Here is an 18987-nt window from a genome sequence, read left to right as displayed (position 1 = left end):
TCAAATGAAGTTGACACAGTTAGGGAAAATATTATTTGCCATAGTAAGTTCATCTTCATTCATATTTAGGCACAAATCTCCTTATTGCCACTTACTTTCCCACTCATTCATTTCTATCATTTTTACCATCTTAACAGAAATGTCATAAATTTTTAAATAATGCCTCAATGTCATTTTTATACCTTTTTGAAATCCCCGATAGTCATATAATTCTTAAACTTCTTTTAGGTATTTATTTCCACAGAGTACATAAACCCACACCCTTAAAAATATCTACTTATGCACCTTGTAAGTGTTCTCAAAATATAATCTAGGCTATAGTGCCGTGAACTTTAGGGAGCCATTTTATTTCATTAGAAGTAATTTCTCCTCAGATGTTGATCTGTCTTTTAACTGTCAAATGTATAATTTTAAACTTACTGTTGAAATCTTATAATGAGGGGCGTCTCCGGTGGCACAGACGGTTGAGCTCCGTGCTGTGAAACTGTCTGCAGCTTCTGCAGCACCTGTTCGATCCCAGCCAGCCGGCCAGTGAGGGTCCCACGTGGCGTGGCAGACCTCTCCTGACTCGCCCGCTGCGCCCCTCAGCAGTATTTCGTCAGTCTGCCTGTTCTGTTCCCCGCCCTGTCTCCAGTGAATCCTCTCACCCTCCTGCACATCTGGCTTGTGCCCCTGTTCTTGTATAAAAATAAATAAATCTTTAAAAAAAAAAGAAAAGAAATCTTACAATGAAATTACAATTTGTTCACAATTAAGAAAAATCATGCAACACACAGGTTCCAGTTGTATGGGGGTTTTAGCTCCAAAGCCAAATGTCTCTAAGAAAAAGGGAAGTAAGAACAATTAGTAGTCACTTGACATGTCATTTGATTAGCCTTTTTGGTGTTATTTCCAGATCGATAATGTGATTATTTAAATGAGTAACATTTCCTTTTGCAAACAAGATAGTTTCCAATCCTTTAACAAAATGTGAGGAGATGGAAAATATGTTAAAGATTGGGCAAAGCTCCATTCACTTTTTTGTGTAAAAAAGTTCTTTGGTACCTACCTATTATAAGAAAAAAAAGCTATAAAATTGATAATGAACTCTATCTCATGCTACCAAAATATAATAGTCCTCCATGATATATCCATGATGTAATTAAAATATTATGAAAACCCCATTCATCTTTTAAGAGATGTGGCCTAATAGAATCTTACTTTTTATGTTGTTAGTTATTGATCAAAATTTTATAGTGAGGGCCTCCCTGGTGGTGCAAGGGGTTAAGCACCACACTATGAAGCAATCTGCAGCCTCTGCAGCACGAGTTCGATCCCCGGCCAGCTGCAGAGCAACCCACATGGTGAGGCAGACCTCTCCTGTCTTGCCAGCTGCTCCCCTCAGCAGTGTATTTTCAGTCAGTCTGCCTGTTCTGTTCCCCACTCTGTCTCTGGTGAATCCTCTCACCCCCCCCCATCTCTGGCCTGTACCCCAGCTCTTGTATGCTTAAGTAAGTAAATCTTAAAAGAAAGTTTTTTATAGTGATATTACTTTCATGTCCCAATTCAATAGTTATTTCCCTGCTCACCCTGACTTGATCAACTCCACCCCCTTCCCCAAATATTCCTTAGGTCCTCTCCTTAAGCAGTTATAATTCTGCATGTTTTTAAAATTATTTCATTAATGTCCATAGAGCTGGTCAGCCCCAATCAGGCAGAGAACACCTATTTTACTTTTTTCCACCTCATCATGATATCTTCAAACTGGCACAGTAGTTGAATCACTAAATATGTGATGAAATTTATTTGAAAAAATAATGACTGAAATACTCACGGATATGGACCTGAGAGCTACTACAATTCCCCTTAGGAGGTGAATGACTCATCAGGTGAGTTCTAGTTCCTATACCCTTTGCTGTAGGTAGTTGGTCCATGAACCACACTTTAAGAACTACTGCTTTGTTGTGGCCATACTAGTCCAAACATCCAAGCGGTATTTGTTTCATAAGCTAAAATAATAGTCTAAACAGCTTAATAACAGTGCTAGCAATTCATGTATTCTTTCTTTCTTTTCTTTTCTTTTTTTTTTATGTATTCTTTCAAACAGTATGTGCCTGGCTCTGAGCTGGTGCACAATGATGAGCAAAACTGGTGGAGCTCAGGGTCTGCTGGGGAAGATAAGCATTGTCCAGACACTCAAAATGTAAAATCACAACTGGGATGTGTGCTATGATAGGAAAGTACATGGTGCACTAAAGCGAATGTTAAGTGGATTTGACTTAGTCCAGGGAGTTATATAACACAGGCTGAGTGACATTTGAAATAAGATCTTAAAGATATGAATTAATTTAAGGCTAAGTCAGGTGGGGTAAGGGAGGCAGAACTTTATGCACAAAGAGAATATCATATTGCAAAAGTCCCGTAATGAGATGATATGGCCAGGATTTGTGTGTCAGGGGAAAATAAATCCTGGAAATGAATAGGGGCCAGACCACGTGAGTGACATTTGTATCTTAATAACATCAGGATCTACTCATGGACCTTTTCCTTGGAGACCAGGTCAATTTTGCATTCTGAGAAGGTCACTTCGGCTGCTATGGAGAAAGACTGAGGACAACAAAACTAAAAGTTGGGGCATGATTCTTACTTGATGGATAAGAAAGGGAACTTTAACAAATGTAACTTCCTTAAGGCCACAGGCCAGGAAGTAGTGAAACCAGGTGTCAGACACTGGGCTGCCTGACTCCACAGTGTAAACTTACTAGACACAGTCTGCTGCCTCTAGGTCAAGGTGATAAGCCACTAAATTCAAGCTTGTTTTAATGAAAAAAGGGGAGAACTAGAGAGCGCCTTCTCTCTGCCTGATTTCACCTTGCATTGGTCACAGCTCACCATCAGAAAAGGAGAATGAGGATGACAGCAGAGGATTGCTGAGGTTTCATGCTTGACCTCATCTGTGAAATATTAATAACAATAACACACACTTCATACGATTATTTGAGGATTCAATCAAGAAAGTTATATTCTCAGTATATTTTCAGCCATATAGTTAGAACTCAACAAATGTTGATGACTCTTTTATAATTATCATAACCTATTTTCCCCTTATGACTTCTCTCCACCCGTCAAAAAATTGATAGCATCATGTTACCTAACTGCCGAGCAAGAAACCAAGATAACTGTGACTGGTTAACTGTCCTTTGCTGGTTTACACAATCAACTGGTTGTTAAACTATAGCACTGAATTTGGACTATCTCACAAATAAGCCTTCTTTTCTCCTAACAGTGCTAGGGGGAAAAGGATGTCCTAAAGCTACTTCCATACAGGCTTCATGGACTCCACCCCCACCCCAGGCCAAAGCCAAAGACACTGGAAACTCCAAATCCCATCACCACCAAAGGAAAGGTGGCTGGGACCTGAGGGTGGGGTTAAGCAGCCAGGTTGGTATAAAGCCAGACACGTGGGCTTGGAGAACCCCCCATTTTGGCTCTCCGCCAGCTCACAGCGTCCAGCCAGCTCTGAGAGTGACTTTGGGTTTCCAGGTCGGGGCGGATCGGGTAGGATGCATTAAAGACTTTATTTCCCTATTTTCTCCCTGAGTTGTACATTTTCCTTATTTCCTTTTCCCTTGTAAATAAACCTTTTATTAACCTTTTGTGTGTGCCTGTAGTGAAGTATTCATAAGTCCCTTTTAAGCGCGCAAGTGAGGACCCACAGCCAGGCAACCCGTTCAATATCGGGGCTGTCCTATAACAGCAGTAATATCCTTACTTCAGTCAGAATCCTCAAATGCACGTGGGTCATATCCAAACACAATTAGAATGTCTGCCAATAGAAGGGGGGATCAGTGTCCTTCTCCCCAGGGTTCTGACCCAAGTTCTCTGGGCACTGCAACTACCTGCCGTGCCCTGACACCCCCGGCACTTCTCTGAATGACTTGGACCATGATCTCCTGTGTTTGTCAAATTTTCAATCATCCTACTTGTTAATTCACTTCCATCAGTTGCTGTCATCTGTTTGCACTGTCTCTGCTTTTGTTCCTCAAAGTGCTCCAACACATGGGCGTAGCGTTATGAGGCTTTTACTGAAAGTTGGGAGTCAGGGAGAGGACTAGAATAGCATAGCTCAAATTTGAACACTAGATGTAAACATCACTACCTGAGAGTTTCCTGACTTGGGCACTGTGGTAGTGAATTTAAAATGTGTCTGTAAGTTATTTGATATTTCTCCCTTTTGCTCTTTGATATTCAGGATCCGAATTCCCCTCCCCCTGAACATGAGCTGAGATACTTTTAACAAATAACATGTGACAGAAGTGAAGATATATGACTTCCAAGTCTAGGTCATAAAAAAAGAGCTTCTTTCTTCCTCTTTCCGTCTCTCCTTCAGTGCTTCTCCATCTTTCATCTCACAAAGACACTCAAGCAGTTCTGGGAGAGTCCCATGTGAAAGGGACCAAGATGTCCCAACAACAGCTGGCATCAACTTGCCAGCCATGATAGCCTGTCATCTTACAAGTATATCCTTGTCTCTATGCAGACTTGAGATACTATAACCCCAGCTAACATACTGATTACAATCTCAGAGAGACAGCAGCCAAACTGCTCCCAAAATCCAGACCCACAGAAAATGGGAGAAACACAAAATGTTTGTTACTGCTTTAAGCCATCTAGTTTGGGGATAATACACTATGCAACTGTGAGCAAACAATGCAGGGCTTTCCTCCTCAGTCCTCTCTAGTACCATCTTGCATGGGTCTCTTCTCTTTTCCTTCATCTGCTTTTTTCATACCAGAGCTCCCCAAATCCAGTCTCTAGAGTGCTCAAATTTCCTGTATTTTATTATGCAGAGTAACTTAGGTTTTCCTCATCTAGACCTCTACCATTTAAACTAAACCCTGGGAACTCTACTTTTCCTGACCAAAATACCCATTAAGATTCAAAATCAAGATATTTTTTCTTTCTACCAAGTCAGGTGGTACCAGGTCCAGTCAAACAGCTGACAGTTTTTTGTTTGTTTTTTTAAGATTGATTTATTTATGCATATAAGAGCTGGGGTACAGGCCAGAGATGTGGGGGTGGAAGGGAATGAGAGGATTCACCAGAGACAGAGTGGGGAACAAAACAGGCAAATGGACTGAAGTACACTGTTGAGGGGAGCAGCGGGTGAGTCAGGAGAGGTCTGCTATGCCATGTGGGTTGCTCCCTGGCCGGCCAGGATTCGAACTCTTGCTGCAGAGGCTGGAAATTGCTTCATAGTGTGGTACTTAACCCCTTGTGCCACCAGGGAGGCCCCAGCTGGCAGTTTTTATACTAATAGAAGTGTACATAAGCAAAGCGCTCCAAGGGCAGAGAAGACACACCTAAGCTGACCAGGAGCTCTCGGAGGAGGTGATATTTGAATTGAGATTTGAAGGGTAAATACGAGTTAATAGCAAGAGAAGTGAATGTAAGTCATTTATGGAGAAATAATAGCAAGTACAAAGGCTCAGAGGTGAGAAAAGACAATTCTGAAAACTGAAAATAGGGGTGTGGATGAGATACCTATTGGGGAGCTTGGAGATGTTGGGGGCTAGATTGTATCAGGCAATGTAAGCAATAGGTGTAAACTAGGAGATTGCAGGCAACAGGACCTCCTGATTCAACTGACTTAGAATTAAGAACAGTGGGGGCCTCCCCCGTGGCACAGCGGTTGAATGCTGGGTTGCAAAGCTGCCCCCAGCCTCTGCAGCGCCGGTTCGATCCCCAGCTGCTCCCGGCCACTGGGGGAGGGTCCCACATGGTGCGCAGACCTCTCCTGCCGCCCGCTGCTCCCCTCAGCAGTGTACTTCGTCATTCTGCCTGCTCTGCTCCCCGCTCTGGCTCTGGTGAATTCTCTCACCCTCCCACGCTTCTGACTGTACCCAGTGATTGTATAAAACAAATAAATAAATAAATCTTTAAAAAAAAAAAAAAAAAAAAGAATTAAGAACAGTGGATTCAATATCTCAAATAATAGTATCTCAGTAAGTCCATGGTAGGGTAGCTCCCATGCTGGTTAATTACTAGCTCAAAGATATTGTCAAGGACCCAGGTTTTTGCTCTGTTTCTGTTCTGCTGCCCCCATGCTTGTCTCCAATGGCTGTAAGATTTTTGCATACCCAGGCATTGTATGCAAAAATGGTAGAAAAGAGTCCTCCTTCTTATTATGTAAACTTACTGACTTGTATCTCTTAAGATGGGGAAAATCTTTCCCAGAACATATTCCTTCCTCCTGTCATTGCTCCCAGTAGCTGACTTCCCTTCACTATTAGGAGTTAGAATTTCACCATATTTCCATTCTTGATCAAATGAGAGAACGGCCTTCATTGACTTAGACCAATTATAGTTTACTCCCTGGCTTGGGGTTGGAGCCTAGCACTGTTTAAGCACATGGCTTGCATAAGAGTGTGGTTACTGGAATAAAATTGAAATTATTAACAAGGTGGACGAGAGGGTGTTCAGTTTTTGAGTAGGCAGTCAGCAGAATCTGCCACATCATGCTAAGGAATTTGGACTATAGCACACTGAGAGAGGGAATCACCGGAAGGATAAGAAGTAGCATGATTATATTTCACTATATCAGAATGGAGGTGTACTTAGGATGGGGTGGGTCTCAAGGAGGGGCCACCAATTAGAGGGCTTCCTCAGAGAAATTGTTGGCGCTTGAATTGGGAACACATAGTCACTACCTGGATGGAACTGGGAAAGGAAGTGGAAGGAAGAGAGCCTAGAATGACTTGCAGATTTCTCCTTGGATGAATCAAAGGCTATTTCATCAAAGTTTGGAATATGACGGAAGGGTTTCGGAGGAATAAAGTGAGTAGAGAGACAGTGAATTTGGTCTTGGACAATGAGGTGCCCCAAAGATATGAACAGAGGTGAGTCAAGTCAGTGTGATGCTAATACTACTTAAACTCCTTAGAGGTTGGGACAGGATGAAGTTTGGAAGGAAGGGGAACTGATGAGAAAGGGGAACTGATGGTTTGGATGATTTTACCCAAGGCTGGATAGGATCAAGGACTTCTTGAAAAAACTATAAATGTAATTGTAGACAAGCCTTTAAAAAGCAGTTAAAAACCTGTTTTGAAATATGGATTTCTGTAATTTGTTTCAACATGTTGAGTTACACCAAATGAGATGGAGAAATGATCTCAACTATTTTTTTTTTTGGCCTCCTGACTGGAAATGTCAGGACTCAACCCTATGAGCTGTTAATCAGATAAGCATTGAGGCATTAGTAAAGAATTGTACTTTACAAATCACTGAGGGCATATGGACTAACTGAATAAGCCCAAACCAGACATACAAAGCAAGTGTAATGAGAAGGTGTTGGGATTAAAATGTAAGCTTTTTTTCTATTTTATAATAGTTATGAAATGTAAATTACAAGATGTCTCAATGCACCTTCAAGTTCTAAGTCAATATAGTTCATAAACCATATGAATTAGGTGCTATTTAAAACATAAATAGGAATTCTTTTTTCCACTCAGAAACACCCATTGAGTGGAACACTGAAATTCGAAATATATCAGTCTTAGAACTGTGCAGTTGGTAGCAACTTTGAAAACTAAAAAAATATTGTTCCAAACATTTTATTTTTCTCAATGGCTACCTTGTTTCAGGCTCTGGAATAACAAAAATGCCTGACATTAATATAATTTTGTGGGTAACTTAACCCAATGGGTAGAATAGTTGGAAGCTGGGATAAAGCATTTAATGCAGAAGGGGGATTAAGGGATAGAGAAACAAATGAGAATTGAAGGAGAAAGGCAGTTGAAAAGTCCAACGAAATTGGGAAGGAATAAAGAATAAAGAATAAAATAGTAATAAAAAAGAATAAAAGAATAATCACAACTGAATATACAAACTGGATAATGAGCAGGCAATATATAATTAGAATTTTGACCTACAACATCTGCAGCAAAGAGGAACTGTCAGGACTTATCAATGATTATCAGCTTTCTTATTTTTTTTTTGAAGATTTATTTATTTATACAATTGTTAGGGGGAAAAGGATATCCTAAGCTAATTCCATACAGGCTTTGTGGACTCCACCCTCACTCCAGACCAAGCCATCAGGACATTGGGAAAGACAAATTTCCATCACCACCAAAGGCAAGGTTGCTGGAACCTGAGGGTGGAGTTAAGCAGCCAGATTTCCTATAATACCAGACACGTGGGCCTTGGGGGCGGGGGTGGGGGGGGCGTGGGGGGGCCCCTTTACACTCTCCTGCCAGCTCACTGCTCTAGGCTAGCTCTCAGAGTGCCTTTGGGTTTCCAGGTCTGCGGAACCGGTAGGACGCATTTAAAACTTTATTTCCCTATTTTCTCCCTGAGTTGTACATTCCTCATTTCCCCTTCCCTTGTAAATAAACCTTTTATTAACCTTTGGTGTGTGCCTGCAGTGGAGTATTAAGTTCCTTTAAGCGCGTGGGTGGGGACCCACAGCCAGGCAACCCATTTTATATCAGGGCTGCCCTATAACACTAGCACTGGGTACAGTCAGAAGCACGGGAGGGTGAGAGGATTCACCAGAGCCAGAGCGGGGAACAGAACAGGCAGACTGACGAAATACACTGCTGAGGGGAGCAGCGGGCATGGCAGGAGGGGTCTGCCATGCCATGTGGGACCCTTGTTGGTGGCCAGGGATCGAACTGGCACTGCAGAGGCTGTGGGCAGCTTTGCAGCCCAGCGCTCAACTGCTGCGCCACCGGGGAGGGCCCAGCTTTCTTATTTTTGTTTCTGCCCTTCCAACTCAGGACCACATAGAAGAGTTAAATACACTCCCCCAAACCAGTTGCATAAGATGTCCAGCTTCTAGTTAGCCCTCCTCCAGCTTCTCCCGTCTAAAATCTCAAATCCGAGCACACGTGAAACCTCTTTTTTTTTTCATTCTTAAGCTTTCTCCCTCACCTGTCTGATATGTGATGGTGTCTGCCTGCCTTGTTACAGCAGACATAGAACAAACAGCCTCTTTCTGTACTCACTTGAGTTATCATTTCCTTCTACTCATTTCACTTGTTTATCATATATTAGTTGTACTTTCTGTACCTGGTAATACCCAGCATGGATGTGGCAGGTGAGAATTCTAATCCTGGACCATGCATCCATCTATCAATCATGGATGTGGAAACAGTCCCTGCTCTCAAGGGTAGTCTGGCAACTGAATATAACTGCAACTCAGTGTGGCAAGTGAAACAATCGGCCTATATATACATAAGGGGAGTAAGAGCAAGGCAGGCTCTTAGGGGGGGTTCCCCGTAAGCCGACTGGTTAGGGATGAGTAGGAATTGGCCCGGGTAAGTGGAAAGGATATTCAAGGCAGGTACAGTGGGATAGAGGCGAGCTAGTATTACCAAAGCCTAAGATGCCAAAAACCTCTGAAGCACACGGCTGGAGTGCAAGGGAGGTGAGGCGCAGCCGAGGCGGCTGCAGAGACGGGTCATGGATGGCCTTCTATGTGACACCTTTAAAGAGCTTGGTCTTTGGGCCTCCCCTGGTGGCTCAGGCGGTTGAGCGCAGTGCTGTGAAGCTGTCTGCAGCCTCTGCAGCGCTGGTTTGATCCCGACCGGCCGGCGAGGGTCCCACATGGCGCGGCAGACCTCTCCTGTCCTGTCTCCCCGCTGCTCCCCTCAGCAGTGTATTTCGATCCGTCTGCCTGTTCTGTTCCCTGCTCTGTCTCTGGTGAATCCTCTCACCCTCCCGGGCATCTGACCTGTGCCCCGGTTCTTCCATAAATAAATAAATAAACCTTAAAGAGCTTGGTCTTTAATCCAGTTCCAGCGGCTCCCTCCTGGAATGGAGAGGGAGCCGGGGTAAGCGAGGACGTGAAAGACAGCATTAAGGAAACATTACCTTTGCATGTTATTACTGTAAGGTCCGGGAGGACAGGGACAAGGCCGCTCATAATGCTTGACTGCGCGCAGTAGACAATCAGTGAAACTTGAATGAATGAATGAATGAATGAATGAATATAAGAGCTTCGCTGTAGAGGGCATTGTCCCCATTTTGTCCCTACTCCGCCCCCTCCCCACCTCGGTACAAGGTAAGGAATCCGAGGCATCATTTGGGGGGCTATAGGGAGGGCTTGGGATTGCAGAATCACCTGCCACTCTGGTGGGCAGGGCTGGGAGACACAAATATCCAATAGGTTGGGGCCAGGGGTGCACTAGTGTGGCGAACACCCCGGACCCACCCGCCCCGCCGCCGGGTGCCGGAGCCGCGGCGGAGCAGGCAGCGAGGGGAGCCCGGCGCCCCCGCCCCGCTCACCTGCCGCCTCCCCGCCCGGCGGGGCCCCCGCACGATGCCCTTTCGGATTGGGCGCGCTCGCCGTGCCGGGGCGGGCCGCGGAGGCCGAGCGCTCCTGGGGATTGGCCGCCGTGGCGGACGGACGTGCGGCCCGCGGAGCTGGTTTGCCGAGGGCGCAGCCGGCGCGGCGGGCGGGCCCCTCTCGGCGGGGCCCCTGTCATTGGCTCCCCGCGGTTTCCTTGGGGACGTGGCGCCGCCGGCGGCCAGGCCTGCTTCCGGCTGGGCGAGAGGCGCGGGGAGCCGCGCCGGGCCGAGCGCAGAGGAGCCGAGGGAGCCGGCGAGCCGCTCGATCCGGTGAGCGCGGGGGCTCCGGGCGGCGGGGGACGGGGCGCGGCCGCGGGAGGCCGCCACCTTCGCCGCCTGGGGCGGACGGACGGGGATTGCTCCTTCCTCGGGGACCCCGGGGCGGGTCCGCTGGGCCCCAGGGATGAGAGCGAACGCAGCTGGAGGGGAGCCGGGGGCGCGGATGGGCGCCGCCACCGTCTCGGGCAGGGCTGGTCCCGGGGCGCTGGAGGTGAGCCTGAAATGCAACCAACTCTTTGCAGGCTGCAGATTTAGGAGATGCCTGGGACAAGGAGACCATCTTCTCAAGGCAAAAGGAAAAGGAGGTGACAGGCGTTGAGACCACTTAAGGGAACCCATGGCTAGGTAAGGCGGCACACTTTCTCCTCAGCTAGGGCCTCAGCGGGAGCTGCCAGGCTGAGTGAGGAACCCCGGGAGGCCGTGGTAGGTGAGATTTACCCCAGGGCTGCATTTGGACTGTGCCGCTTGGTCGGATGAATACCGACACATCGACGTTGCATGTTTTGGAAGGATGCAACAGTCCACAGCTCCTAACCCAGGGGTGATGGCGTGAGTGCTCACTTGGCACTGAAAAGTGCTAAAGTGCTAGTTCTTTCAGATTTCCATTTGAATGAGGCTTGAGGAGGTCAAACAAAGATTTTTTTTTTTTTGCAGTCAACTTTGAAAACACACTGGATTGATATAGAAAGTGATTTTCACACTGGGATACACTTATCCATACATCATAGTTTTCTGATGCTTTCAGAAAAGATTAGTGTGGATCTGTATTTGACCGTTGTCAAATAGAGTTAAGTGGGGGCAGGTGCAGAGCAGCATGTATGGTGGAAGACCAAAGGACTGGAGATGCACACAGATATATTGTGTGCATATATTCTGTGGTATATATTTATGTACATGAATATACAAGTATGCAGAGAATCCTTGGAAAAACACCTAGAAACTGGGTGGCCATTGTTGCCTTTAAGGGGGAAATAGTGGGATTAGGATAACAGATTCACGCTTTTTACTTTCCTGTTAAACCATTTAATTATTTTTATCTTGAATAATTTTTATAAATATTAATATAAATATTTATAAATAATAATATTTTTAAATAAATAATAATTTTTATAAATCAACAAAACCCATTTTCTGGCTATCCAGGCACTTGACAGCATTCTTTGTGAGAATATTATAGTGGCTCTGATTCTCCAGTGTTATGAGGTTGCCGAGCGAGATTTAATTTTCTCATTAATAAGAGATTAACTCTGAATTAAACCCCTAAGTGCAGACTTTGGAAAACAGAGCAGATAAGGCTTTTCTGATTTATATAGTTAGAAGCACCATAAACCTTACAGTTCCTTTTGTAAAATAGGAGGCTGAAAGGACATTGAAACCTGGTGGTATAAATTTTTGTCTTTTTTAGGAAGTACTTTTCTCCAATTTGAAAGATGTTTTTCAGCACTCAGTTATAGATACTTGCCAATCTTTGTCTCATTTCAGGATTAGTTTTTCCTACCTCTGTCCAGCCTCCTGGTATTTCACTGTGCCCACCGTGAGCCCATTTCCCCGGCAGCGGGTAGCCTTCCTGGGACTCTTCTTTGTATTTTGTCTCCTTTTGCTTATGTTGATCATGGACTTTCGACATTGGGGCGCTCCATCACCACGAGACAGGCAATATGAAAGGTGAGTCAGCTCTGATCATCTTTGCCTTGAAGTCATAAATATTTTGATAAGCTTTTTAACACACTGCTACCTTTGACCCTTTAGGGGAATACTGCACTCGCATTGGTGAAATGCATTCCACTTACTGCAGAAAGAGGACCTAAAGCCCCATTTTAGCAATGAGTGGTTTTGTTTCAAGAATGCTGATACAGTCTTTTAGCCATAAAAGGCATCTTTCTATTTTTTTGTTTTGGTGGGCTGAGTTATTGGGTGCATAAATGTTTGGTATTCTTATGCTCACTTGATGAATTGAGCTTTTTATCATTATTGAATGACTCTATCCTTTCTTATATCATTGTTCTGAAATCTACTCGTCTGTTATTAATATAGCTGTTTCAGCTTTCAGAATTAGTGGGATGAATGTTTTTGTACCTTCTTAGTTTTAGCCTGCTTGTGTCTTTATACTTACAGTGGGCTTCTTGTAAGCAGCATTGAGTCTTGTTATTTATCTAATCTGACAACGTCTGCCTTTTAATTGGGATGTTCAAACCACTTATATTAATATGTTTATAGATTATGTCAGGTTTAAATCTGCTATCTTGCTGTTTGTTTTATGTTTCTCACATCTGTTCTGTTTTTCCTCGTTTTCTCCCTTCTGTTGTATTGAATACATTTTTATGATTCCCTTTTATCTCCTTTGTTGGCTTGTTAGAGATAACTCTGTTTTTGCTTTTTAATGCTTGCTTCAGGGATTATAGTACTTGACTTTAAAGTACACTTTAATAGTATACTTCTTCACACATAGTATAAAAACCTAACTATAGTATTTTTCACTTCTTCCCTGTTGGCCTTTGTGCCACTGTCACACAGCTTACTTTTACATATGTTATAAACTCAACAACATACTGTTATTATTTTTGCTTTAAACATTCAGTTATCTTTTATTTTTTTAAAGATATATTTTATTTATACATACAAAGCTGGGGTGTGGGCCAGAGGTGTGTGGTGGGGGGAAGGTGAGAGGATTTACCAGTGACAGAGTGGGGAGCAGAACAGGTGGATTGACTGAAATACACTGCTGAGGGGAGCAGCAGGCGAGACAGGAGAGGTCGGCTACACCATGTGGGTTAGCTCCCTGGCTGGGGGTCGAACTCATGCTCTAGTGGCTGCTGATAGCTTCATAGTGCTGAGACTTAACCCCTTGCGCCACCAGGGAGGCCCATTCAGTTGTCTTTTAAAGAAAATTTAAAAATAAAAAAAAGACTTGTATATTCTTCATCTCAGGACCTCTTTACTCCTTTGTGTTGATTCATATTTCCATCTGGTGTCATTTTCCTTTTGTCTAAAAATTTCCTTTAACATTTCTAGTAATGAGAGCCTGCTCTCATGATGAATTCTTTCTACTTTTGTTTGACTGAAAAAAATTGTTATCTTGCTTTCCTTTTAAAAGAATTGTTCCTTGGGTATAAAATGCTAGTTTGATCAGTTCCTCTCCCCACCCCCACCCCTTCATTACTTTAAATATGATGGTCTATGGTCTGCAGGATTGTATTCTTTCTGAGAAGTCTGCTGTCATTTTTATGTTTGTTCTCTACATAATATGTGTTTTATCTCTAGTAGCGTTTAAGGTTTGCTCTTTATCCTTGGTTTTAAACAATTTGATTATGATGTGCCATGGTGTAGTTCATGATTCTGGTAATTTGTTGATTCTGTCTTCTTCCAGTTCTCCTGGAGTCAAGAGTATCTATATAGACAGATATAGAGGTATCTATCTATATAGATATATAAATCTATATATCTCCTCCCTGACTGGGGATTGAACTCAATCTGCAGTAGCTGTGGATTGCTTCATAGTGCTGACGCTTACCCCCTTGCACTACCAGGGAGGCCCCTGATTTGCTATTTTTTTGAGATTAGTGTCTTCCAAGCCTTTCAAAGTCTTCCCTGTGCTCTTAGGATAATGTCTAAACTCCCTAAAATGGCTTAGCAGGCTTAGCCTGATCTGCCTCTTCAGCTTACACAGCTCATCACTCACTCCCTAATAGTTTTACTCTAGCCAGATTAACCTACATGGAATTCCATAATTAGACCAATTAGAACATGCTCCTCATCTTCAAAACGATTTTCTCTTTATTGCTTCTCAGACATCTATCAGTTAGAATGCTTTGGGCTGCAAATAATAGTCAACTGTCTTAAATAATAAGAAAATATATTGACTCACATTACTAGAAGTCCAGGGGATAGAGAGAATACAAGTTCAACTTTGATTGGCAGGATGGGATTCTCTATTTGTCCATAGAGTCTGCTTACTTAATGGTTGCAAAGTAGCAGCTAGTAGCAACCGGGCCTACATACATCCTCAACTTATATCCTGCAGAGAGAAACAGGCCTTCCATGGCTCTCTTATAAGAATGTAAATCTTTCCTAGAAATCTCTAGCAACCCTTTCTATGAATCTTTTATTATTAGCCTACCTCCCCTAATATTTCTGGGTTGTTCTGTCCCCAGAATTTCTCACTTCCTATTCACATTGGTCATTCATTCATTCATTGTCACCCAATGTGCTGGGTGATAATAGACATGAGGGCCTGAAGACTTTGGTACCTTTTCTTAAAAAGTTTATGTTTTCAACCCCTCCTCTAACAGTATGATTCATTTGTATTTCTCCTTTTCCCAAAGAGAAACTTTTGTTTAGGTAGATGACTACAGTTGTCAACAATTAGCCTTAAGAAGCTTTGGAGAAATCCATAAATCCATAATTTGAGTTTCTTTAATGTTTATTGGGGTTTTCTTGATAGATTAGGGCACAATTTCCCCCTGGAATACAGCATGGTCTAGTTATGGAATAGGTTAATATGGCTAGAATGAAGGCTACTAAATGAGCTACACAGAATGAGAGTTAGGTCAGGCTGGGCCTGTTAAATCATTTTAGGGGGTTTAAACATTATATGAAGGGCTTTGGAAAGACTTTAGAAGGCTTTGGAGAGTGAAATGATTTGAAATGATTTGTAAAAAAAGCTTACTTTGGTAGCATTGTGGAGAATGAGTTGGAAAGGAATAAAAATGAAAGCAAGAAGACAAATTGAAATACTTGAATAGAAAGGTTATGGTAGCCTGAACTTGAACTTGGGTGGCAGCCATGACAATTCTGAGACGTAAGTGCATTGGAGAGATCAGCAGGAGGGAGAGATCCAGTAGTTCTTGTCTGCCATTATACCCCAAGTGGTCAAATCCAGTAAATACTTGTTAAGTTGAATTAAAACAAGTTTGCTGCAGCATTAAGGAACACACAGATCACTGTTACCGTGGCCTTACCAAAGTCTTCACACCCTATCATGCTCTCGCTGAGCAGCCAGCAGCTATGCAACCTAAAGCTTCTTGTTCTTTAATGAAAAGAACAAGATATTTCCATACGTCATTACTTTACTTATAGCAGCCTCCATGAGTCATTTAAGAAGCTTAGATGTTTGTTGAGAGCTTGTTGTATGCCAGACACTGGGCTAGGCACTGCAGTACAAAGATGAATAAAACTTGGGAACTCATGGTTTCATCATCTAGAGTTAGGGAGGCAGGTATGAAGGAAAAATTATTTCCTAATGAGATAATATTTTATATATAGCTGTGCAGAATCAGGAATTATCAGGAACTGTACACAGTCAAGAAATCAGGAACAAAGTTAAGAATCAGAAATTAATCAGAAGAGGCCCATGAGTAACCAACTTTGCTATCACCAAGTTCATATACTCTTATCACTAAAAACTCGTGTATTTTACTAATAAAGGAGGCTTCCACATCGAGCCCATTTGCTTTTATTTAACACATTTTTAAATTATTCTGGTTCTCTCTCCTGTCTCAGAACACAGCAGATAACAGCAAATTAGAATGGTGAGAATCGAGTGTGGTGGTCTTTGGATGTGACACACTGATGACAATTAGCCATATCTGGCAGCTGGACGGTGAGGCAGAAGAAAGGAAATTTATTCAAGGAAGACACAATAACTCAGTTTCTATAGACCATTTTTTTAAAAGATTTATTTATTTATACAAGAACCAGGGTACAGGCCAGATGCATGGGAGGGTGAGAAGATTCACCTGAAACAGAGCGGGGAACAGAACAGAACAGGCAGAATGACTGAAATACACTGTTGAGGGGAGCAGCGGGTGAGACAGAAGAGACAGAAGAGCTCTGCTGTGCCATGTGGGATTCTCGCTGGCTGGCCAAGATTGAACCTGCGCGGAATAGGCTGTGGACAGCCTCACAGTGCGGCACTCAACCGCCTGCGCCACGAGGGAGGTCCTCTACAGACCATTTTTATAGTGGCAAGCAGTGATACACATTTTGTTAAAATTTATTTTTTTTAAAGTCTTTTTAAAGTCTTTTTTTTTTTTAATAGAGGCATGTTTTATTTATTTATTTATTTATTTATTTATTTATTTATTTAGTTTGTTTGTTTGTTTGTTTGTTTGTTTATACATGCACTGGGTACAGTCAGAAGTGCGGGAGGGTGAGAGAATTCACCAGAGCCAGAGCAGGGAGCAGAGCAGGCAGAAGGACCGAAGTACACTGCTGAGGGGAGCAGCGGGCGGCAGGAGAGGTCTGCATGCCATGTGGGACCCTCTGGTGGCTGGGGAGCAGCCGGGGATCGAACCGGCGCCTCAGAGGCCACGGGCAGCTTCTCAACCCAGCGCTCAACCGCTGCGCCACCGGGGAGGCCCTGTTAAAATTTATTTTTTAAGAGTTTTTTTTTTTAAGATTTTATTTATTTATACAAGAGCTGAGGTACAGGCCAGAGGCATGTGAGGGTGAGAGGATTCACCAGAGACAGAGCAGGGAGCAGAACGGGCAGACCGACCGAAAGCACTGCTGAGAGGAGCAGCAGGTAAGACAAGAGAGGTCTGCCGTACCTTGTGGGTATCTCCCTGGCTGGCCAGGAATCGAACCCGCGCTGCAGAGGCTGCGGACAGCTTCACAGCACTGCAGTCAACCTGCTGTGCTACCAGGGAGGCCCATTTTGTTAAAATTTATTACACAGCTTGTTAATTCATGTTAACGATGACCTTGGGGTCAGTCATATGTATTTGGGGAGGAGGTGCTGTAGTGTGGGAGGGTTGATTTTAGAGCTGATTTGTTCATTGTTTGCTAGTTGGGCAATGTTGGGCAGGTGTTGATTCTGGAAGCTCATTTTCTTTATGTATAAAGTGGAGATAAAAATATCTGCTGTGTAGTCTTATTGTTTGGATTAAAGAGAAAACTATTTAGGGACTACATGGTGCATCACAGATGTCAGTCTTATTGCTATTTGAAATAATCTTGATTTTCCTGTTCTCTGATTACCTTTTCTGCTCTGCAAATATATACTGAAGATAATGGGCAGCATTATGACCATGTAAAATTTTCCTAACAGTATTTTTTTTTTTTTTTTGGTGCCAGCTGCTATTGCTCAAGCACCTGTGAACACTAACTGATTATAAAATGATTAAACAAATATTTAGGAATTGATGAAAATACCTATCACTTTCGTTTAACCGCTTATGAAGAAAATTTAAGGCAAATGTTTGTGTTTGAGATTTTTATATTATATATGAACAATGCAATCATACTTTTCCCTATTAAATTGTTCCTAATTCACATGCTGAAATTATATCAATATTTCGTGGTGTTCCACAAAGGGTACCCTGTCTTGCCAGGAACACCGTGACTTACAGGTATCCTTGCAAAAGCAAGTTTGGAAAACCTTGATTGGAAAATGTGCCCATAGGAACTCTGAATCACTCTATGGTCTCAATAAATGAGACATTGCTGTGTTTAGAAATGATCATCTCTCTTCACAATTTATATGAAAGTAGTTGACATTTAAAAGTGATTTACTTTTGTGTTGAAAAATTTTTAATTTTCATTTATTTTCAGCTTTTGGTGGAACTTAGTACATCACTTCTGAAGTGATATGATCCAGACTTTAGAAGCCCATGTGCTTTTGTTGTTCTGTATTATGAGCATGACCTACATTCTCCATTTGGAAGGAGAATGCAGAGGTTTACATCAGAGCTAGGGTTAGAAAAGGTAAATTTAGAGAGTAATGGGTGTCAATAATGATAGACTGCAGAGCTTTTTTTTTTTTTAATACTAACGGGAATCATTTATTTTTTTTATTTTTTAAAGATTTATTTATTTATTTATACAAGCACTGGGTATAGTCAGATGCGCGGGAGGGTGAGAGAGAATTCACCAGAGCCAGAGCGGGGAGCAGAACAGGCAGAGGGACCAAAGCACACTGCTGAGGGGAGCAGCGGGCGCGGCAGGAGAGGTCTGCGTGCCATGTGGGACCCTTGCAGGAGGCCAGGGATTGAACCAGCGCTGCAGAGGCTGCAAGCAGCTTCGCAGCCCAGCGCATAGCTGTTTTTTTAATAGACTTTATTTTTTAGAACAGTTTTAAGTTCACAACTAAATGAAGCAGAAAGCACAGAGGCTTCCTTTGTGCCCTCTCCCCCCATCTACACCAGCAAAGGCTAATTTTAAGAATAATTTTTGTTAGAAGTGTGTTTTAATCCCCTGTTTATCTTTCACGTGCTGTACATCATAAGCTGTGCTCCAACAACTTCTTCAGACTTAATATATATTTTGCATTCATTTATTCACTCTTACATTTGCTTATTAGCAAACATTATTGAGGGTCTACATCGTGGTATCCGGGTGGGGTCTTCACTACCAGCAAATGGCTGTTTAAATTTAAAT

General features: G+C 42.9%; 1 protein-coding gene across 1 annotated transcript in view; it reads left to right on the top strand.

The window, feature by feature from the left end:
• Nucleotides 1-10303: 10303 nt before the first annotated feature.
• ENTPD7 (ectonucleoside triphosphate diphosphohydrolase 7) overlaps nucleotides 10304-18987 on the top strand; it is a gene marked incomplete at its 5' end in the record, with an annotated part of 36030 nt that continues 27346 nt past the window's right edge. Inside the window, 2 exons of the mRNA XM_084245419.1 lie at nucleotides 10304-10602; nucleotides 12094-12276. Coding sequence (XP_084101545.1) covers nucleotides 10304-10602; nucleotides 12094-12276 — 482 coding nt within the window. The remainder of the gene's footprint in view (nucleotides 10603-12093; nucleotides 12277-18987) is intronic.

This window comes from Talpa europaea (assembly GCF_964194135.1).
Source record: "Talpa europaea genome assembly, chromosome: 10".
In the NCBI taxonomy this organism is placed as follows: domain Eukaryota; kingdom Metazoa; phylum Chordata; class Mammalia; order Eulipotyphla; family Talpidae; genus Talpa; species Talpa europaea.
Note: the sequence above shows the minus strand (reverse complement) of the source record. Positions and strands in the feature narration are given on the sequence as shown.